The 20,934-nt window shown below is 39.0% G+C and overlaps 1 protein-coding gene across 2 annotated transcripts; it reads left to right on the forward strand.

Annotated features, from left to right (window-relative positions):
* Positions 1-7,972: 7,972 nt before the first annotated feature.
* Positions 7,973-13,014, forward strand: LOC139194118 (proton pump-interactor 1-like). Of its 2 annotated transcripts, XM_070818444.1 has the most exons (8): positions 7,973-8,278; positions 8,899-9,302; positions 9,978-10,166; positions 10,280-10,447; positions 10,578-10,772; positions 11,703-11,801; positions 11,895-12,428; positions 12,521-13,014. In XM_070818444.1, exons 2-8 carry the CDS (start codon positions 8,937-8,939, stop codon positions 12,803-12,805), a joined length of 1,836 nt encoding a protein of 611 aa, XP_070674545.1. In that variant the 5' UTR covers positions 7,973-8,278; positions 8,899-8,936; the 3' UTR covers positions 12,806-13,014. The 2 variants fall into 2 exon arrangements, with proteins under 2 accessions (XP_070674545.1, XP_070674544.1); XM_070818443.1 differs by lacking the exon at positions 7,973-8,278 and adding an exon at positions 8,330-8,431 and having other exon boundaries at positions 11,895-13,014.
* The last annotated feature ends 7,920 nt before the right edge of the window (positions 13,015-20,934 follow it).

The following is a 20,934-nucleotide window of genomic DNA, read 5'->3' on the forward strand; positions in this document are numbered from 1 at the left end:
ACGACATTACAAATGTATGTAGTAATATAACATTTTTTTAACTTAATTTGTTATAGAAGCGAGTACTCGAGTAAATTGGCAAAAATAAAACATTTAAAGCCGTGGGAAAAAATATGTTATTGCGTGTAAACATGGACCGCGTTTAACGCAATGAACATTCTTTGCAGTAAATGGCCAAAAGATTCCACGTGGTTGTCACGTTAATCAACTATCCAATCATTACGTTTGCGCCAGAACGGCACAAAACTTTCTGGCCGTTCGATCAGCGGACCAAATGAGGAAGGAAAAGTATTTTAAACATTTTTTTGATGTTCTTCTGGAAGATAAACTATAATAACATGTTGGAAAATTCAATAGAAATATTTAATGGAGGTGGACTGTCCACCCTTCCATTTCTATACTCTTTCCATCCCCTGCTGTTTGTGTAGTTACGGTTAGGTCACGTCAATATTTTATATTAATTTTTTTTATAAAAATATTAAAACAAAAAGTAATAGGAATGTAAAATATTGATGTGGCTTTACCGTGACTACACACAATAGGAGGGGATGGAAAGAGTATGGAAATGGGAGGGCAGACAATCCACCTCCGACCAAGTAAGAAAATGAGCGTTGGTCTGGAATTTAAATAGGCCTCAAGTTGAAATCTTACATCTTCTAGTGAGTGCATTTTGCTCACACTTTCAACTGGTGGTATTGTCCGTCATCTTATTTATTACTGTTGAATGTGTTAAATTTTGAAGATTGTGTTTATGCAGTTATAAATAGGATAATGAGCAAAATTATTCTCTTTTACAATTATTAGTGTGACAACTTTATGTTTGTTCTCAAATTCTTTTATTCATTTTTTTTATAAATTTTTGTCACAAATGATCATTTTGGTCTGTGAAACAATTGATAACACGTCGCCTTTGAATTTGATTAAGGACATCGATGTCGTCATACGATTTAACTTCTGTCAAATATTCTATTAGTGTGAAGCTTACAAGTACAATACATTTGTGCTTGCCTGCTTGGTGTGGGATGAGAGTCCGATGGCCAAGTTTTATTTGTAGCTACGCCCACCCAATCCTTCATATCTTACCAGTTGCTGTTTGCTTCAAGGTTTCTTCTTCCCATTGGATTGCTAATTTTCTTCAATAATATCATATCGCCATTTCCTTCAAATGAAAAACTCTTTATCTTGATTATGTTTAAATATTGAATTTTTCAGTTACATATCATATACTCAATACTACTTAAAAAGCATAAAAGTAGTGTCACGCAAATATTTCATTCGAGTGTTGATAGATATGCACATAAATTATATCAGGTAACCCAATATAGATTGTGTTTAATACTTACAAGAAACAAAATTACAATTGATTTTCCATTTTTTGATGATTTGTCTATCCGAAAATTAGGGGAGATAATCCACATATTACCACCACTAACCTAAGTAATACATTTGGTATATACTATATGTGTTGTATACGTGAACATGGTTAGCGATATTGAAAGAGAGAAGTGTTGATGCCAAAATCACATTGGGTTGGCCAAGGAAGGTTAGAAGGATGGTCTAAGCCAAAGGCTTCACCAAAGGCTTCACCAAAGGGACTAGAAGATTCAAGTGTGGCGGAGATCCGGCCTCACAATTCATGTTCGACCGACACTTCGGTGTTGCCCGGCGACATCTTGCACGCAGAGATCAAGGCTTTTGTCACTCTGTGTGAGGTCGATAGAGAATGCCAGGTGGTAGATATTAGTGGTGTACCTCTTGTCACTCATTGACAACCACCTCGAAAGACAACTACGAAGAGAGTGCATAAAAACTAATTTCCTTCATCAAAGTACAAGAACACTGCTTCCAAAAACGATCAAGGTTACTGTTTATACCATATTTAGGGCCTCGTATTTAGACCTCGTATAAATACTTGGGGGACTTAAATGTAATTATGTAATAAAGGAAGGGGCAAATATGTAATTAGGGGAGGAGCCCTTATTCTATAAAAGGGCCTCCTCACCCTCACAAACAGAGAGGTCTCTCCTCATCCCTCTCAAAGCCTTCTCACATCCCCTAAGCTCTAAGCTCTCTCTTTCCCTCTTCAATAGAGAAATACAATACAATCAGTGTGGACGTAGCCCAAACCTTGGGGTGAACCACGATACATCTTTGTGTTCTTTGTGTTCTTCGTGTTCTTGAGCGTTTGTGCAGATTCACGGTCGGATTTACGTTGTTCCAAGACCGCTCCGGTTTTGTGCATCAACATTTGACGTCGTCTGTGGGAATCGACACGAAAAGCTATGTCGGTTCTCTCTCAATTTTTCACCTCCACCGTGAATCTGCAAAAAACCCAACAACCAAAGCTTTCCGAGTCAAGAAATCCTTCAAGCTCAGGCTTTGCTCTTCCGCATCGAGTGGGTCTTCTTCCAGCTTTTGAGGTCCGGTCTTCGAGTCCAAGGAGGAAGACTAATTTCACACCAGGACAAATCTGAGGTCCGGTCTTCGAGACCACCGACAAATTTGAGGCAGAGACTTGGACACGCCCTCCCCCTGCATGCATCTCTTTGCCCAACCTACCAGCCTCGGACACTCCACCATGCACAGGTTTCCACAGGTCTCCAGTGCATAGAACCAGCTACAGAAAGGGATAAGTGCCACGTCCACTAGGCCAAAACTCTCACCCCCAAAGTAGGTCTTGTCCCCTAGCTCGTTTTCCAGCAGCTTAAAGCATTCTATCAGTTCCGTCTTTGCTGCCTCTTGGAGGAATGAAGGACCAGAAAATTATGCAATACAGATGGAGGAAGGAGCGAAGTTTGTTCAAAAGTGCATCAACATTGGCGAGTGGAGAAAACACAATCACCCCGAGAAGCTTCGCCAATTGGACAATTCTCTCCGAAGAGTGTTTAATGTGCTTAAACTGCAGAGTATGACGGTGCGCTCTCGAATAGAAGAGAGTTTGAAGATGAAAAGTAATCAGCCTTAAAATGGTTAAAAGTTCGTCTGGGGTGCCTGAAGCGCCACCGTTCACAGTCGGGTTGGATTTTCCGTTGAAGGAGTTGAAGATGAAACTCCTTAAGGATGAACAGGTGTCTATGCTTGTGTTGACTGCTGCTGGAGGATGCGGGAAATCCTTGCTGGAACGAGAAACTCGTCTTCAACATCGACGACCCATCTCACCTCTCCCACAAACCCGTCAACATTGTCGCTTACAATGACAGAAAAACCGATCACTTTCCTCCCTCCTTCGACGGACCACCGTCGTCTCTGCAATATCATCAACTTCTTCATCAGCAATAGTGTCGACTCTCTCACCGCTCGGCGATGCAAATGGAAAGAGCTGGACACTGGGCTGCCTGTACCTGATCGGGCACTGCCTGTCGTGGTCCCCCTGGCTCGTGCTGCAAGCCTCGGTTCTGAAGAAGTACCCAGCTCGGTTCTCGGTAACGACGTACAGGTGTTTCTTCGGTCTTATACAGTTCATCATTATTGCTGCCGTTTTTTAGAGAGATACAGGAAAGAAGGGAAGAGAGCACACTGGCGTTGATCGTACTGTCCAGATCCACTGATTTTCTGGATCAGACGACCCGAAGCCATGGCTCCCAAACGTCCAAGGTCCAAGCTTGATCATGAACCCAAAGCTAAGCGCCAAAAGTCGCGCGACAAGCCACTTAAAGGCGGCGGACCAGAATGTAATTGACAGTGAAGCGAAAGCATAAGTCCACAGCATGATAACTGAACATTCTGAGCTCGAGGACAACATAAGCGCAATGAGCTCCGAGGACGACAGAAGCGTGACGAGCTCCGGCGAGCCGCGCTGGCGAGAGGACAGCTCTTGCTGCTAGTGGCCCTGAAAGCTGCCTTTTGACTTTCCAGAAGATGCTGTAAAGACAAGCGAAGATGCCCCATCATTTTGTCGGCACCAAACGTCTCCACTTTCCAGTGTGGGAGAATATTATGGAGCCTTGGGGGTGGATTCGTGGACCATGCAGCAGAAAAGAGGAAACAAAAACAAAAACAAAAACAAAAGAAAAGAGCAAAGCAAAAGTGAAAAGAAAAAAGGAAAAGAGAAAAGAAGAAAAACAAAAGATTTTCCTATTATTATGATTCCTTCTGTCTGCCAGCAGAAAAACACTGCAAAAGCAAGAAATAAACACCCCACCAGAATGATGTAATTTATTTTTATTATCTTTCGGAGATATCTGTATAAACCCCATCAGAGGGTAAAAAAAAAAAAAAAAAAAAAAAAAAAAAAAAAAAAAAAAAAGGGCAAAGCCCAAAATAAATGGGCTGGAATATTGTGTGAAGAGCGAAGGCCCATAAGCTCAAAATAGCACCAACTAGGTCATCAAAAGTACGCCTAGTACTCCAAATTATACTTGAGCACTACTCATGTCATTCATACATAAACATTCATGAGCATCACTCATGACAATCATACATAAACATTCATGACCATCATTCATGTCAACATTCATGAGCATCACTCATGCTAACATTCATGAGCATCACTCATGTCAATCAACATAAACATTCATGAGAATCACTCATGTCAATCAGCTTCAAAAGCTTAATTTACAGAGCTTTAGCTTCAAAAGCTTAATTTACAGAGCTCTAGCTTCAAAAGCTTCATTTATAAAAGCTCCAGCTTCGAAAGCTTCATTTACAGAGCTCTAGCTTCAAAGCTTCACTTGCAAAGCTTCACCTACAAAGCTTCAGTGCAGGGTATACAAATACCGCCTCCGAACAACCACCACTTCGGCCCATACATGGATTCAATTTGAAGTCTCCAGCCAACAGACTCTATTGACCGAAGACTTGGGGGACTACATTATGTACCATATATTGGGCCTCAACTGGGCCTCATGAAAAATACTTGGGGGACTTAGCCCATCACTTATGTATTGAGGAGTGAGCCCTTATTTTATAAAAGGGACTCCCTCACTTTCATTAGAGAGCACTCATGAAAAATACTTGGGGGACTCTAGCCCATTATTTATGTATTAAGGAGCGAACCCTTATTTTATAAAAGGGACTCCCTCACTTTCATTGAAGATCACCCATGATTTATGTATTGAGGAGCGATCCCTTATTCTATAAAAGGGACTCCCTCACCATCATTAGAGAGCATCGCCGCCTACTGAGCAACCGTCTCACTGCGAGCATCAACTCTAACCCATCACTTATGTATTGAGGAGAGAGCCCTTATTCTATAAAAGGGACTCCCTCACCTTCAAACGCCACAAGCCGAGCCAACCAAGGCAACACAAGCTACAAGCAAAGCGGCCTCGCAACATGTGCTACTTCTAGTTGAGCATCATTTCAGATTGGGCACCGCCTCATATCAAGCATTAGTTCTAGACGACATCTAGTTACTTCGGCCCACACATGGACTGAATTTCAAGTCTCCAGCCAAAAGACTCTCTTGACTGAAGACTTGGGGGACTACTGTTTATACCATATTTAGGGCCTCGTATTTAGACCTCGTATAAATACTTGGGGGACTTAAATGTAATTATGTAATAAAGGAAGGGGCAAATATGTAATTAGGGGAGGAGCCCTTATTCTATAAAAGGGCCTCCTCACCCTCACAAACAGAGAGGTCTCTCCTCATCCCTCTCAAAGCCTTCTCACATCCCCTAAGCTCTAAGCTCTCTCTTTCCCTCTTCAATAGAGAAATACAATACAATCAGTGTGGACGTAGCCCAAACCTTGGGGTGAACCACGATACATCTTTGTGTTCTTTGTGTTCTTCGTGTTCTTGAGCGTTTGTGCAGATTCACGGTCGGATTTACGTTGTTCCAAGACCGCTCCGGTTTTGTGCATCAACAGTTACAAACCCCTTGAACGAAAATACTAAGTTTTAATATGCAACACCTTTAACATTAGAGATACAAGTTGGATTGGAAATTCCGACTCCAATTCAAAATTTCCAACTTCAGCAAATCAAATTATACTTCCAAATTCTGAAATATATATTTTGAATTTGGTGCATATTGGTCCACTAGTGAGTGCTGCCCAACCTGACCTAGATATAAAGTGTAGAGCATGGACCGTCTATTTTTTTGGTCACGGCCCGTTTCTTGTGCAGCTTTATACGCGATAATAAGGCCCAATTGCAACTTGGGTGTTCCAAAAACATGCAAATTTGATAAACTCGTTCAATTTTTCGTTTTGCAAAGTTTGATTTTTAACTTAATTTTATTCACGAATTAGTGAGAATATGTATGATTTTATTTGATATATTACATGAACACTCGGCTGAAAGAATAACAGTAGCTGCTACTGAACACTACTCACAGATGAATCCAAATAATTGAAACTGAAAACTATGATTGGACACATGTCCATATGTGATTGGGAGTTCAGCAACAGCAATTGCTATTCTTTCAGCAGTGGCTGTGAAGTAGTGTTCTATTTATATAAGGAATACTTTTGGTTTATTCTAATAGAAATAGAGTGCACTTGATATAAAACAATATGTATTGACTAAATTTTACTTATATACAACTTGCAAACGACCGTAATATTTTTTTTTTTTGGTTGGTAAGTCCACTCAACAAAAGATAAAAATTAAATAAAACCTAATGCAAATTAGTCCCTAAAAAAGCAATAAATCCACGAATACCATAAATAGCGAATCATCATCAAGAATCAAGATTCTAAACCAACCACCCAATATGGTTTGACTTTAATACTACACGTGTACAAAGTACCCTTTTGGTAGACCATTCAAGATGGGTACTTTCGTCCATGTCTAATCTGATTTTTCTATGCGCTTCCCCTTGACGCGCTGCCAAAAGTGGCGTAGCCAAGCGCGTGCGAACGACACGTGTATGTACTTACCATCGATGACGTCAAGTCCCCTTCCAAAGCCGCGTCGGTTCGGGAGATCTAACGAGTTTTATTGGTACTTCCATAATTTCGATTTTTTTCTTTGGTTTATTAATTATGTAGCATATGGGTACACACAAAGTACGTGAGAAAATTTTTTTATTTTTGTTTTTGAAATAGAAAGAAAGAGGAAGAAAGTGATAGAGAATGTGAGAGTGAGAAGTTTTTTAATTTTTTTTAATTAGGGATGTATTATGATTACATGTATGTGAGGTTTTGAAAAAAAAAAAAGTAAAATTTGGTTGTGTAAAATTACATTTTTACCTTATATTTCTTATTTTAATTAGAGAGTTAAATTGATAATTTCATACGATTTTCGTTAAGAATGAGTGTTTTAATAATTAGTAGAGATAAAATAGACGTTGAAGTATATTATGGCATAAATTCTACGTAAATGTACGTAAAAGTTACGTAAAAAAGGGTACAATGAATCCGGCTCTATTAAAAAAAAAATTTTTGATATTCTTCCTCGTCCTTAGGCCAAATTTTGGTATGCAAGAAAGAGAGCTTAGAAATGAAAAAGTGTTGACTTTCCGAAGTTTAGTGAGTCCATACTTTGAGAAATAATTTCCTGGATCATGAGAAAAAAGGAGTGGGGAGTGAATCCTCCTCCTCTTGGTATTCACTTTTCTTACCAATGAGAAACCGAAAAAATAGGGGCCCAATTGAATTTATATTTGAAGGGGGTGGGAGAGGAAAAACGCTTGTCTATTAAGGGCTGGTTTGATATTGCAGTGTTTTGAAAAAAAGCTGCTGTGAGAATAAGCAGCTGTGCTGTGAGAATAAGCGGCTGTGAAATAAATCAGCAGAGTGTTTGGTAAACCTTTTTGTAAAAGTGCTTTTGGAAAAAAAAAAAAACAGTCTGATAGTGGGTCTTTTCATTAAATGAGCACTATAGCTCCGTGTGCTTTGAAAAAAAGCCAGTTTTCCAAAACTGCAAATAGCAGCTTCAGCTTTTTTATTTGATTTCAGCTTATTCTCATAGCAGCTTCCAAAATAAGCTTTTTTTTTTCAATTTACCAAACACCTAAAATCCTCACAGTTTTTTGTTATGGGTGCTTTTTTTTTTTTTTAAACGCCTCTATCGCAAGCCACCCCTAAGTCCAACAATTACTGGATGCAGAAGTAAAAACAAAAGACACCCCAAATGGTGTTACCTCACCAGAAACGTTCCTCTACAAATAAACACCGCCTTCTCCTTGTAATTCTCCTTTTCACCTCTCTCTCTCTCTCTTGGAAATAGGATTTAGAAAGAGAGAGAAATTGGAGGAGATCTTGACCATTTTCCATTTTTTCCGTTTTCTGGGTTTTTCCTATACTTGGATTTGGGGCCCTTTTTCTTTTCCCAAAAGGATATTCCTTGTCTTTCTCTCTCTTTTACTGCTTCCGTTTGTTTCTGTTCCTGGTAAGAATCTCCCCTTTTTTTTTCAATTTTTTGTTTCTGGGTAAATTCTGGTTAATGGGTTCGATCCGATTGGTCTCGATTATTCTTGTCAAAGAATTGTATTTGGATCGTGTATGTTGGGTTGATTTGATTGGATTTTGTTGCTTGTTCGATGTAAAGTCCCAATCTTTTTTGCATGAATTGATTCCGTAATTCGATGCGTTTTTCTTTCAAGTCGTTAATTGTGTACGTCTAATGGCTATATTCGTCTTGTGATTTTGGTTGTCGGATAATTTTGTATCGTTGATTTTATGATATGGGTTTATCTTCTTTTGGTGTTTGAATGATCTGAGAAGCGTTTAGATGGCCATGCACTGCATATTTCAGCTGGGTTTCGATCCAATTTTTTAAGATTTGTTTCTTTTGACGATTTGAATTGAAGGGTGTGTTTTTAAATCTGTAATTTTTCAGATTTTATTTTGTGATCAGTTAGGTATTCCTATGATTGACTCAAATGTGATTTCTTGAAGAATGTGTTGGTTAACCCTGTGATTTAACTTGAACCCTGGTAAAAAGAATCTAGTTTTGGATTTGCTTTCGTTATTTTCATGATGTAACATGATATTTGCCTTCTACATCAGGAATTTCAGTTTTGTAAGGCTCTTGTTTGGTTGAAAGCATGGGTGTTGAAGTTGTGGGATTTGAGCCGATTCAAGGACCAGCGGGGGATGTCACCGAAGGAGGGAATTCTGCCAAGGAAAATGGAAAATTGGATCAAGGTCCGGGCGGGAATGAGCCCATACAGTTTGGATCTCATGGTGATGAATCAGACAAAAAGGAAGTGAATGAGGTTTCGGTTTCAAACTTCCCAAAGGATGCAGTTGATGAGTGGCCTGCCCCCAAGCAGATCCATTATTTCTATTTTGTGAGGCACAGAACAATTGACGATCCAAAAATAAAAGCCAGGATTGATCATGCTTCTAAAGAGGTGAATGAGAGGAATAAAGCCCGTCAAGACATCATTGAAGAACTAAGAGCAAAAAGGGTTAGTCAAATCTTCTGACCTTATTAGTGATTCTCATTTGTTTGAGCGTTGCTGTAAACATAACGTAATTGTTTATCTGTTTGTTTAGATTGTTGATTCCTTGTTGTAGCAATTGTTTACGATATATGACAATAGAATAGATGCTAATAGACATCCACGATAGCCTAAGTTGTTATTTTGCAATAACTAGAATGGACCCTCTTTTGTGTGGCCAACTGGAGAAATTAGGCTGCGACGTCCTGTTGGAGACAATGTGGTTTGGGCAGGGGATGGGTATAGCTCACATGTTTATTTCAAGGTTATTAATTATGTTAGTTGGTGTCTTAGTGGGAACTCATCCCCCATCCTCCCCCCAAAACCAGTTCTACCGGTATGTGCAAGATATTATTTCCAGTTGGTTTGTATTATATGATGATAGAAAAAGAAAATTACATTCTGATTTTAAAGAAGTATATGAAAGTTTTACATGTGAAAATATCTTATACATTCAAGGGGGTCGTACTTGTTTAAGTTGTGCTATTAAAATTCTGCTTTATCTATTTTTTAAAAGGATCTAATTAGTATCTTTCTGAATGCAAATTGGAAATTTGTGGATCAATGTACTTCTGTTTATTTTCGATTTTAGAAAAATGACTGATTTGACTATGTTATTGGCTCCTCTTTTTATTTATGCAGATTGAAAGATCAGAATTGATTGAGAAGATTAAGGCTCTGAGGAATGACAACCGGCAAATTAGGTCAATTGTGGATGAGAAGTTTAAGGATTTACAGCCTCTGCGACATGCTCTTGGAGAGCTGCGCAGTGCAGACACTGCTAGTCGCAATGGTGGTTTATGTTCATCCGAGGAAGAGCTTAACAGTCGCGTATGTTTCTTTTCCAAACTTTGTGCATCTCCAAATTCATCATTTTTTCCCCTATCTTTTCCTACTCCTATGACCTATTGGTTTTTTCACTCATTACATATTGTTGGAAACAGATCCAAGGGTTGCAGTATTATATACAGCATGAGAGCATTCCATTGTCCGAGGAAAAGAAAATACTGAAAGAGATGAAAGCTCTTGAGAACACAAGGGGACAAGTTATTGCACGTGAGGCTGAGCTAGCTAAACTGCTTCCTAAAGAGGCCCTCAAGGACCAAGTTAAAGTAAGGGATTCTGTTTTTACTTGTATCTCTTTGGGTCTTTTATGCTTCATTGAATTCCTGAAATTTTGTGTTGCAGATTTGCATCATTTTCTAATGTGTACTAATCATTTGCAAAATCTTGTTAATGTAGCTTATGGATGGTGACTTAAAGGAAGTAAAAAAGGAGCAAGATGGTGTTAGGTCCAAAATTAAGCACCTTGATGATGCAGTGAAGGTGATTGACAAGGCAATTGCATCATTGCAGGAAGAGCTGAACATTGCAACTGAGAAGAGGGATAAAGCATTCGAAAATATTCGTCAACTTAGGTTACAGATTGATCAGGCGGTAAGTCTTGAATTGTTTTGACAACATTTTCAGTTACTCTCTCTTTCTCTCTCTCTATCTCTTCCCCCCCCCCTCCCCCTTTTCCCTCCCTCCTCTTTTTATGCTTCTGTATCAATTATTTAATTTGGGGTACTCAAAATCTCAAAGTGTTGACTGTGATTTTAATTCCATCAATTTAGCAAGCCAGGGATCCTGGTGTTTTCACAGTAAATATGTGGGCATATTTGTAAAAATTTATTTTCAGAATAGCTGTAGGTGCTGTTGTATCTGACTTTTAACAATCAGGATGAAACTGTATCTCTTTTCTTGAGATGCAATTTAATTAAACAAACATTGTCAGTCTGTTATGCTGAAAGATGATATTTTTAGCAGGGAAACCAGTATATTTGGTGAAGGGTTGAGTATATATAAGTAGTTGTAACTAGAATTACCTTAGCTTTCTGTTTATTTTTTCATTTGGACATTGTTTATTGTTTCTTATAACAAGTGTTCTCTTTGTTCATTAACTTTCGGCAACACTTTTCCATCAGTCCTTTTCCTTTTTAAAAATCGAGTGATCTTAAAAAGATGAAAAGGCACATTTTGAAGAATTATATTGGAAACAAGGTGTGTGAAATTTAGTTCAGTTCTAATTTTTTTGCTTTATTAGAGTTGAGTAATTTCGGTTGGTATGTAGCCTCTTATTTGGACCATTTGGACCATTTTGCAATACGAAGCTGTAAATCGTGCAAATAGGTGTTATATATATATATATATATATATTTTTTTTTTTTTTTTTGGGGGTGGGGGGTGATTGGGGTTGCTGTCGTCTAATTATTGTAACGAGCCCACAAGATTAACAGTTATCCTTCTGACATGAAGGGGTGCATGTAATGGTTGTATTGTATGTGTGATATTATCACCCCTTTAATACATTGTTCTGATTTTCAGAATGCTGGCTTTTACCATAGCCGTGGTGTCATGACCAAAGCGAGAAATCTTGCTGCGAAGAACGATGTTAAAGCACTTGAAGCACTTTCACATGAAGAGGTTTGTTATATGACTTTGCATTGTTTATAAAAAGTTAACTCCTCCATATAAAGTATAAAAACTGCATTCTAAATATTGGTATTTTTTCTTTAGGTCGAGAAATTTATGTCCCTCTGGAACACTAACAAGGATTTTAGGGATGATTATGAGAAAAAAATTTTGCCATCTCTCGACAGTCGGAACATGAGTAGGGATGGACGTATAAGAAACCCAGATGAGAAGCCGTTGGTGGTTGTGGAAGCACCTGTAGTAGAGACAGCACCAAAAGCTAATGCAAAACAAGTTAAGGAAGATACCAGATCTGCTCCATCAGATACTTCGCCTGTGCGGAAGGTTCAGAAAGAAGCCAAAAATAAAGCAACTGCTCCAAAATCTACTTCAGAGGATATTGACGTGGCAGACGAGGAAATATTTGTTTCTGAAAAGGAAACCCTAAAAGAAAATAAAATTGATCCTGCCAAGTTGAAGGAGATGAAAAGAGTAGAGGAGATTGAAAAAAATAAGCTGGCCTTGGAGAGGAAGAAGAAGAAGGCAGAGAAAGATGCAGCTAAAGCAGCTATTAGAGCTCAGAAGGAAGCCGAGAAGAAGCTGAAGGAAATTATCTATTTATTTTTTTTTTTTTTTGTAGTAGTTTGCTCGATTTAATCTTGTTGGAATTAGAAACTGACAGAAGTTATCAATTTGACTTGCTTCAGGAGCGTGAAAAGAAGTCAAAGAAGAAATCATCTGCACCTGAGAACAATCCTGAGGAACCGATAGAACCTGTTGCCGAGGTTGCAGAACCAGAAAAGTTAATTGAAAAGGTTGAAGTTCCTGTCCCGGCAAAGGCGAAGGTGCAAAAGGATAACAGTCTGAGGAACAGAGGTCGAGCAAGAGGTTCAGACGCACTACCAAAAGCCATCATGAAGAGGAAGAAGTCGAGTACTAACTATTGGCTATGGGCCGCTCCTGCTGCTTTGTTAGTTGTGTTGTTTCTCGCACTTGGTTACTACTATCTTCTTTGAGGAAGGTAAGCTGGAACATCCCGAGGTAGAGAAGAGTGGAGAACTACAATTTTCTGCTTGATAAGCGTGCGATAATGACTAGGTCCTATCTGTTTAGTTAAACTAAGTTATTTCTGTTCTTTACATCCTTTTTCGGGGTGGACTCAAAACTCATAATGTTGGTGGTAGACAAAACTATCTTTCAATGGAGAAGAAGAAACATACATTTACTTTTCTTTGTCATTTCAAATTTCGAACTTTGTCCCCTTTTGATATGGATGTTATCTTATTAGAATAGAGAATATCTTGGTTCTGTTAAATTTCCAGCAATCCGATTCCTGAGTTTGAATGTCATCTGTAATCCTTTGGGACCGTTGGATAACCATTTCGTTTAGCAGAGTGATTGATTTTTACACTCCCTGTTTTACCTCTTGCGTTCCTCTGTTTTGAACCCTAATGGAAAATCATTTTTTGTTTAATAACCGTTGCTGTTTTACCTCCTGTATACTATTGTTTTTCTCTGGCTGGTGGGGAAGTTTGGAATGGAAGAAATGAGTTGCTGTTAGAAAAGAATTAACTGAATTGAATTTTTATAAAAATAATCTATGAACGGAGAAGAGGTCGCACTTGGTGCGATGGCAAGTGTCTTCGCCCATGAGCGGTAGGTCTCGGGTTCGAGACTTGGAAGCAGCCTCTCCATAAATGGGGGTAAGGCTAGCCGACATTCACCTCTCCCAGACCCTGCGTAAAGCGGGAGCCTTGTGCACTGGGTACGACCAATCTATGAACGGAGACTTATAAAATACACAATTCTGATTGTTGAAGTTTGATATGAAGAGTCTCACAACTAATCCCTATTAAGAAAAAAATAAAATTCTCTTTGCTTGAAGAATCTATACATATACAGATATATTAGATATCCAGACCTACAAGCAATATCTAAGTTGAAAAATGGTTCATAGCTTCCCCTTGTCTTCTTGTTCCTGGCATTATATCTACAAGAAATATTCATGCATGCAACCAAGCAGGATGGTCTCCTGGCCTTCGCCCTCATTCTATCTTCTCCTCTGTAAATTAGAGTAGTTCTATTTATTGTTGTTGGAATGTCATCACATATAATTAAGAGGGTTGGGTCACCTAATTGGTCTTAAAAGTTGCCTTCTAGAGGTCATTAAATTTTTATTTTTGAATAAATGATATTATTCACAATAAAAGGAAGATGGTGGGCTTAGTCTCACAATAGGCTAGTAATGATGTTGTTAAAACATGTGGTGAAAAATGCAATACCAAATGGGCCTTTAATACTAGATATTGGTATTTATTTTTACTTATAAGTAAGAGGTTTTAAATTCACTTCTCACCAAAGGCGAATTTGAACAAAATAATTCTGGTTGGTCCTTGGATGGCTTGGATGCTGCTCCTTTAAGGGTTGAAGTTGCCTTCATACATGTCACTGCTTGATAGAATGCCCAAAACAACCTTTGGATGAAATGTAGGGAAACATGGCGTTATAGTGGCATTTGCCATTTGCAATGGAAATTAGTCAAAGTGTTGTTTACTCTAAAAACAAGGTCTTTTTTCATTTTGCTTCCAGTAGTGGAACTGCGAAAATGAGTCATGTGAGCTACTTAGGTCTTTGCTTTTTGCTTTTTTTTTTTTTTCATACCATGCAAATCCTTTGGTTTCTCCCAATAAATATATATATATATATATATATATATATATATATATATATATATATATTGTAAGCAATATCTAAATTAAAAAATGGCTCATGATTTCCTCCTCCTCTTCTTATTTTCTTGCATTATATCTACAACAAATATTTATGCATGCAACCAAACTGAACACATCTCTCTCCTCCTCTTCTTTTGCAGTCTATCTTCTTTTCTCGTAAATTGGAATAGTTCTGATGATTTTTACCGTTGGAATGGCATCATTTGTAATCAAGAGGGTTGGGTCATCCATTTGCTCTTACCCTCCAAAGGGCTCAAAGGAGGTATATTTGTCTCGTCACTTCTAAATTTCACACGTCTCACCCACTTGAACTTTTCCCACAATTCACTTTATGGGGCACTTGAAAAAAATTCTTCTTGTCCTTGAATTGCCTTGAGATTCTTGATTTGAGTTATAACATTCTTTCTGGAGAGATACCGTTTTCTTTACCACCCAAAAATATTCAGTATATATATTTGTCAAGCAATCACTTTCATGGTGCAATTCCATCTTCTTTCTTCCAACAAGCTTGGAATTTGATTAGTTTCAATGTCAGCAACAACTCATTCTCTGGGCATATACCATCACCTATTTGTCTCTAACCGTCTCCTTCCATAAGAGTATTGGACCAATGAATTTAGTGGCAACATTTTTCGTGGGCTCGGGGGGAGGGGGGGGGGTGTGTTCCAAATGGCATATTATGTTGGGAAGCTCTTCAAGTTGAAAATCATGAATCTTGATTTCAACAGCTTACAAGGTAATTTGCCCTCGTCTTTGATGAATTGCACAAACCTCGTAGAACTATATTTGAGATTAAACTACTTGGAATGAAATCTCACCAAGCCTAATTTCTCCAAACCCAACCACCTTAGTAAACTTGACCTAGGCGGGAATCACTTCATTGGTATCTTGCCGATAAGCCTTTACTTATGCAGGTCCCTAAATGCAATTTGATTGAGTAAAGTCCTTTTCTAGAAGGGAAAATACATCCTGAGATTCTTTCTTGAAATCCTTGTCCTTCCTCTCACTTGCTTATGTACGATTGACCAATATCACATGGGCAATGAAGATATTAGTGCGTTGCAAAAGCCTTCACACACTCCTCCTTGACAGTTTTACGGCGAGGTAATGCCAATTGATGATGACATGGTTGATTTTCATGGATTCTAAAATCTTTGTTTCTTGAGTTTGTCCAACAATAGGCTCACTGGTTAAATACTTGGATGGTTATCAAGCTTAAAGAATCTAAAGAAGTTGCATTTGGGTGATAATCAAATCACAGGGTCGATTCCAAGTTGGTTAGATACTCTTCCAAAACTCTTTTTTGTGAGGTTATCATTCAACCAAATTTCATGTGAATTTCCAAAACAACTTTGTAGATTGCTAATGTTAATGGGGAATGAATCTTGAGTAGACGATTATAAATTTGAACTTCCCTCTTCAGCGGCCCAATAAAAAATAAAAAACTTTTCTCTCATACATTGTCTAACATTCCTGGAGCAATAATTCTAGCCTTCAATAATATTAGTGGTAGTATACCTACTGAGATCGGCCAATTGCAGCTTCTTCGTAAGTTGCATCTTGACGGTAATTGTTGTGCGGAAGCGGCGTTCGACTGTAAGTGAATAGTAAAACAGAATAGAATAAAACCAACACCAACAAGAACACCAAGATTTATACTGGTTCGGCAATGCCTACATCCAGTTTGGAGACGACGGAGTATTCCACTATAATCAATGAGAACATACAATAGTGTTTATCACTCAATTTCCCAAAGACCCAAATAACCCCAAGCTCTCACACTTACAATAGGAAGAGAAAACCAAAAATACAAAGCAAGACAATTTGAGAAAATTCTTCTCTATGCCAAATGGCTTCTTGCTATTTTTCTCTCTTCGTTGTTCTTTTCTACTTCTCCATACTTATGAGATGCACCTTGCTCTCCTTTTATAGCCAAAGAAAAGCTTCTCAAAGACATCAATGGCCAAAGGCCTAACATCAAGTAAAAAAGAATTAGGCATAAGTGCATCCAATTTTGGTTTCCCACATGTAGCATGCCATCCAACAATTTTGACCACAAAAGTAGCCCAAAGATTTGGACTTTGACTACATGTTTGAGTCAATAATCAACAATCTCCACCTTGACTCAAACCCTCTAAGTAGAACTCCAAATAGTCGTCTCCCAATCCCCCATGGGGCAATCAACAAATTTTACAAATGCCAATCAAGTCTAAGCAGTGCTTAAACTTGTGCAACGAAACTGGCTTTGTTAACATATCAGCAGGATTGTCAGCGGTCCCAATCTTCTGAAGAATAATATCTCCCTCGTCAATAATCTTACGAACAAAATGGAACCTCACATCAATGTGTTTCGTACGTGCATGATGAACTTGATTCTTTGCTAAATGAATAGCACTCTGACTGTCGCAATGAACATCCACATGGTCTTGTTGAACCCCTAAGTCATCAAGCAACCCTTGAAGCCAGATGGCTTCCTTTATAGCTTCTGTTACAGCCATGTATTCTGCCTCAGTAGTCGACAAAGCAACTGTAGATTGCAGAATCGACCTCCAACTTACTGGACCTCCAGCAATAGAGAATACAAAACCAGTAGTGGACCTACGCTTGTCCAAATCACATGCGTAATCAGAATCCACATATCCAACAACACATTTACCAGTAACTTTATCCTGTTGGAACAATAAACCAACATCCACAGTACCCAGAATATACCGTAGAATCCATTTCACAGCTTGCCAATGCCCTTTTCCTGGATTATGCATATATCTACTGACAATGCTAACAGCTTGTGAAATATCAGGCCTAGTACACACCATAGCATACATCAAACTACCAACAACATTTGCATAAGGAATTTGAGCCATGTACTGACTCTCTTCAACAGTTTTAGGAGACATAGAAGCGCTAAGTTTGAAATGAGAGGCAAGAGGTGTACTAACCGGTTTTGAATTTTCATTCATCCTGAAACGTTGTAGTACCTTCTTCAAATACTGCTTCTGACACAGACTAATCTTGCCCTTCGCTCTATCTCTTTCAATTTCCATACCTAGTATCTTCCGAGCTTCTCCCAAGTCCTTCATCTCAAATTCATTACTTAGTTGAGTCTTCAACCTTTCAATCTCCACTTTGCTCTTACATGCTATAAGCATATCATCAACATATAAAAGCAGATAAATGAAGGTTCCATCTTGTAGTTTGCGAAAGTATACACAATGGTCATAGTGACTTCTTGTGTACTTTTGCCCGATCATAAATCCATCAAATCGCTTGTACCATTGTCTTGGAGACTGCTTCAAGCCATGCAATGATTTTTCCAATTTGCAAACCCAATTTTCCTTTCCAGCAACCTTAAAACCTTCTGGTTGAGACATATAAATCTCCTCCTCCAAATCACCATGTAAGAATGCAGTCTTGACATCAAGTTGGGCCAACTCAAGGTCAAACTGCACAACCAAAGCCAACAGAATACGAATAGAAGAATGTTTTACTACAGGAGAAAATACCTCATTGTAGTCAATGCCTTCCTTCTGAGCGTAGCCTTTAGCTACCAATCTGGCTTTGAATCTTACATTGTCTTTTCCCAAAGATTCCATCTTTTTGGCATACACCCATTTACAACCAATTGCTTTCTTCCCCTTTGGTAACTGAACCAACTTCCAAGTCTCATTTTTATAAAGAGATTTCATCTCCTCATCCATAGATTTCTTCCACAACTCGCACTCTGAACTCATGACAGCTTCTTTGTAGGCGGATGGAATATCATCTTCAATAACAGGAAGTGCATATGCCACAATATCAGTAAATCGAGCAGGCTTTCGGATTTCCCTTCTCGATCTTCTGGTTGCAATATAGTCTTGTTGCTGTGGAGGCTCTTGGGTAGGTGCCTCCTCTTCATCATCCTCGTCCTCTTCATCAGAATTAACTGTAGGACTAGTGTTTGAAACATCAGACCTTACTGGAACAACTGGAGTCTTCAGTAACTCCACCTGCTTTGAGCTACTCATGGTCTCGGTCGCTTTAGTTTCACCTTCATGCTTGTTCTGATTAACCATAGCAGCCTCATCAAAAGTCACATCTCTGCTTACAACAAATTTCTTCTCATCTGGACACCAGAGTCGGTATCCCTTCACGCCAGTGCTAAAGCCCATAAATAGAGCTTTCTTTGCTCTTGGATCCAACTTGCTTTCTCTGACATAATAGTAAGCAGAACAACCAAATATGTGTAAAAACTTGTAATCAGTACAAGGTTTACCAGACTATACCTCCATGGGCGTTTTGCCCTCGTTTGCAGCAGCTGGCAATCGATTAATGAGATGGCTTGCATAAGTGAGTGCCTCAGCCCAAAATGCCTTGCCTAATCCAGCATTAGACAACATACACCGAACTTTCTCAAGCAAAGTACGGTTCATGCGCTCCGCCACCCCATTCTGTTGCGGTGTCTCCCTAACCGTGAAGTGCCTCACAATACCCTCATCTTGACAAACTTTCAAGAAAGGATCAGACTTATATTCACCCCCATTGTCTGATCTAAGAGTCTTGATCTTTCGACCGCTTTGCGTTTCAATAATCTTTTTCCACTTCAGGAATATCTTCAAGACTTCATCTTTACGCTTCATGGTGTACACCCATATTCTTCTAGAGAAGTCATCAACAAAGGAGACAAAATAATGGCTACCTCCCCAAGATGCATTCTTGGAAGGTCCCCAAACATCAGTGTGAACATAATCAAGAATGCCTTTAGTGTGGTGAATAGCAGTGCCAAATTTTACTCTAGTTTGCTTACCCAACACACAATGCTCACAGAATTCCAATTTGCATGCCTTTGCACCTTTCAATAAGCCTTGCTTCACCAATCCTTGCAACGCTTTTTCACCAGCATGCCCAAGACGCATATGCCATAACCTCGTGGTGTCTGTGCTATCTGCGTCAGCAGCTTCGGTGACAGCTGCTCCACCAATAACTGTACTCCCCTGCAAGAAATACAAGTTATTTCGTCTTGTACCTTTCATCACCACCAGTGCCCCATACACAGCTTTAAGAACTCCACCCTCCATGGTGATCTTGAGACCCTTGGATTCCAATGCACCCAGTGAGATAAGATTTTTCTTCATATCCGGTACATACCGAACATCACTTAATTCTCTGACCGTTCCATCATGCATCTTCAAACAGATTTTGCCTATCCCTTGTGTTTTGCAGGCATTATTATTACCCATCAAAACAACTCCACCATCCAGCTCCTCGAAATTAGAAAACCATTCCCGAATGGGACACATATGATAGGTGCAACCTGAATCCAAAATCCACTCATTTGAGTGACCATCAGCATATGAACTAGCCAAAGCAAACTCGAAATCATCATCATCTCCAGATTTTGCAATATTTGCTTCAGAACCCGCTTTCTCCTTCTCTTTGTTCTTCAATTTGGGGCAGTCTTTCTTCCAATGCCCCTTTTGGCGACAAAAAGCACATTCATCTTTAGCAGGAAACTTCCCTCGTGACTTTGAACGAGATTTTCCCCGCTTCCCAGATTTTCTTTCCTCTGTTCGACCCCTTGCAACAAATGCCTCAGTTTGTGAATTGTGAGTCTTCAATTCCTTCTTACGACACTCATGATTCACCAATACCGCAGACACCTCATCAAGTTTCACCTCGGATTTTCCATACAACAGAGTAGTTGTCAAATGATCATAATCATCAGGCAATGAATTTAACAAACATAGTGCCTTGTCCTCGTCAGGAATTTTCACATCAAGGTTTGCTAAATCAGCAAGTATTTTATTATAATCATTTAGGTGTTCGTGCATAGAGATACCTGGACGATACTGAAATCGGAAGAGTCGCTTCTTCAAGAAGAGACGATTTTCTGCGCTCTTGGTCATATACTTCTCCTCCAATTTCGTCCATAACTCCTTAGCAGAAGTTTCCTTCATATACGGGTATTTCAACTCCTTATCAAGGAATGATCGAATAGCAGCACAAGCATGAAGATTAATTCGCGTCCACTGCTTGTCATCAATATCTTCTGGTTTATCTTCCAGAACCATATCCAACTCTTGTTGATACAACACATCCATAACTTCACATTGCCACATACCAAAATTATTAGAGCCATTGAATTTATCAACCTCTAACCTTGTAGTAGTGGTTGGATGTCTATTGGATGTAGACGAAGACGATGCTGACTCATTCCTTACAAATTCATCTTTATCTCCAGCCATCTACTCAGCACTATTCACAAATACGGTACTGTTCACAGGTATAATACTGTTCACAGATATTATAGCAGTTCACTGTTCACTGAACTGTAGCGCCAACACTATTCACGAAACTGGGCTCTGATACCACTTGTTGTGCGGAAGCGGCGTTCGACTGTAAGTGAATAGTAAAACAGAATAGAATAAAACCAACAC

The sequence above is a fragment of the Malus domestica genome, chromosome 03 (genome assembly GCF_042453785.1).
Source record: "Malus domestica chromosome 03, GDT2T_hap1".
NCBI classification, from domain to species: Eukaryota; Viridiplantae; Streptophyta; class Magnoliopsida; order Rosales; family Rosaceae; genus Malus; species Malus domestica.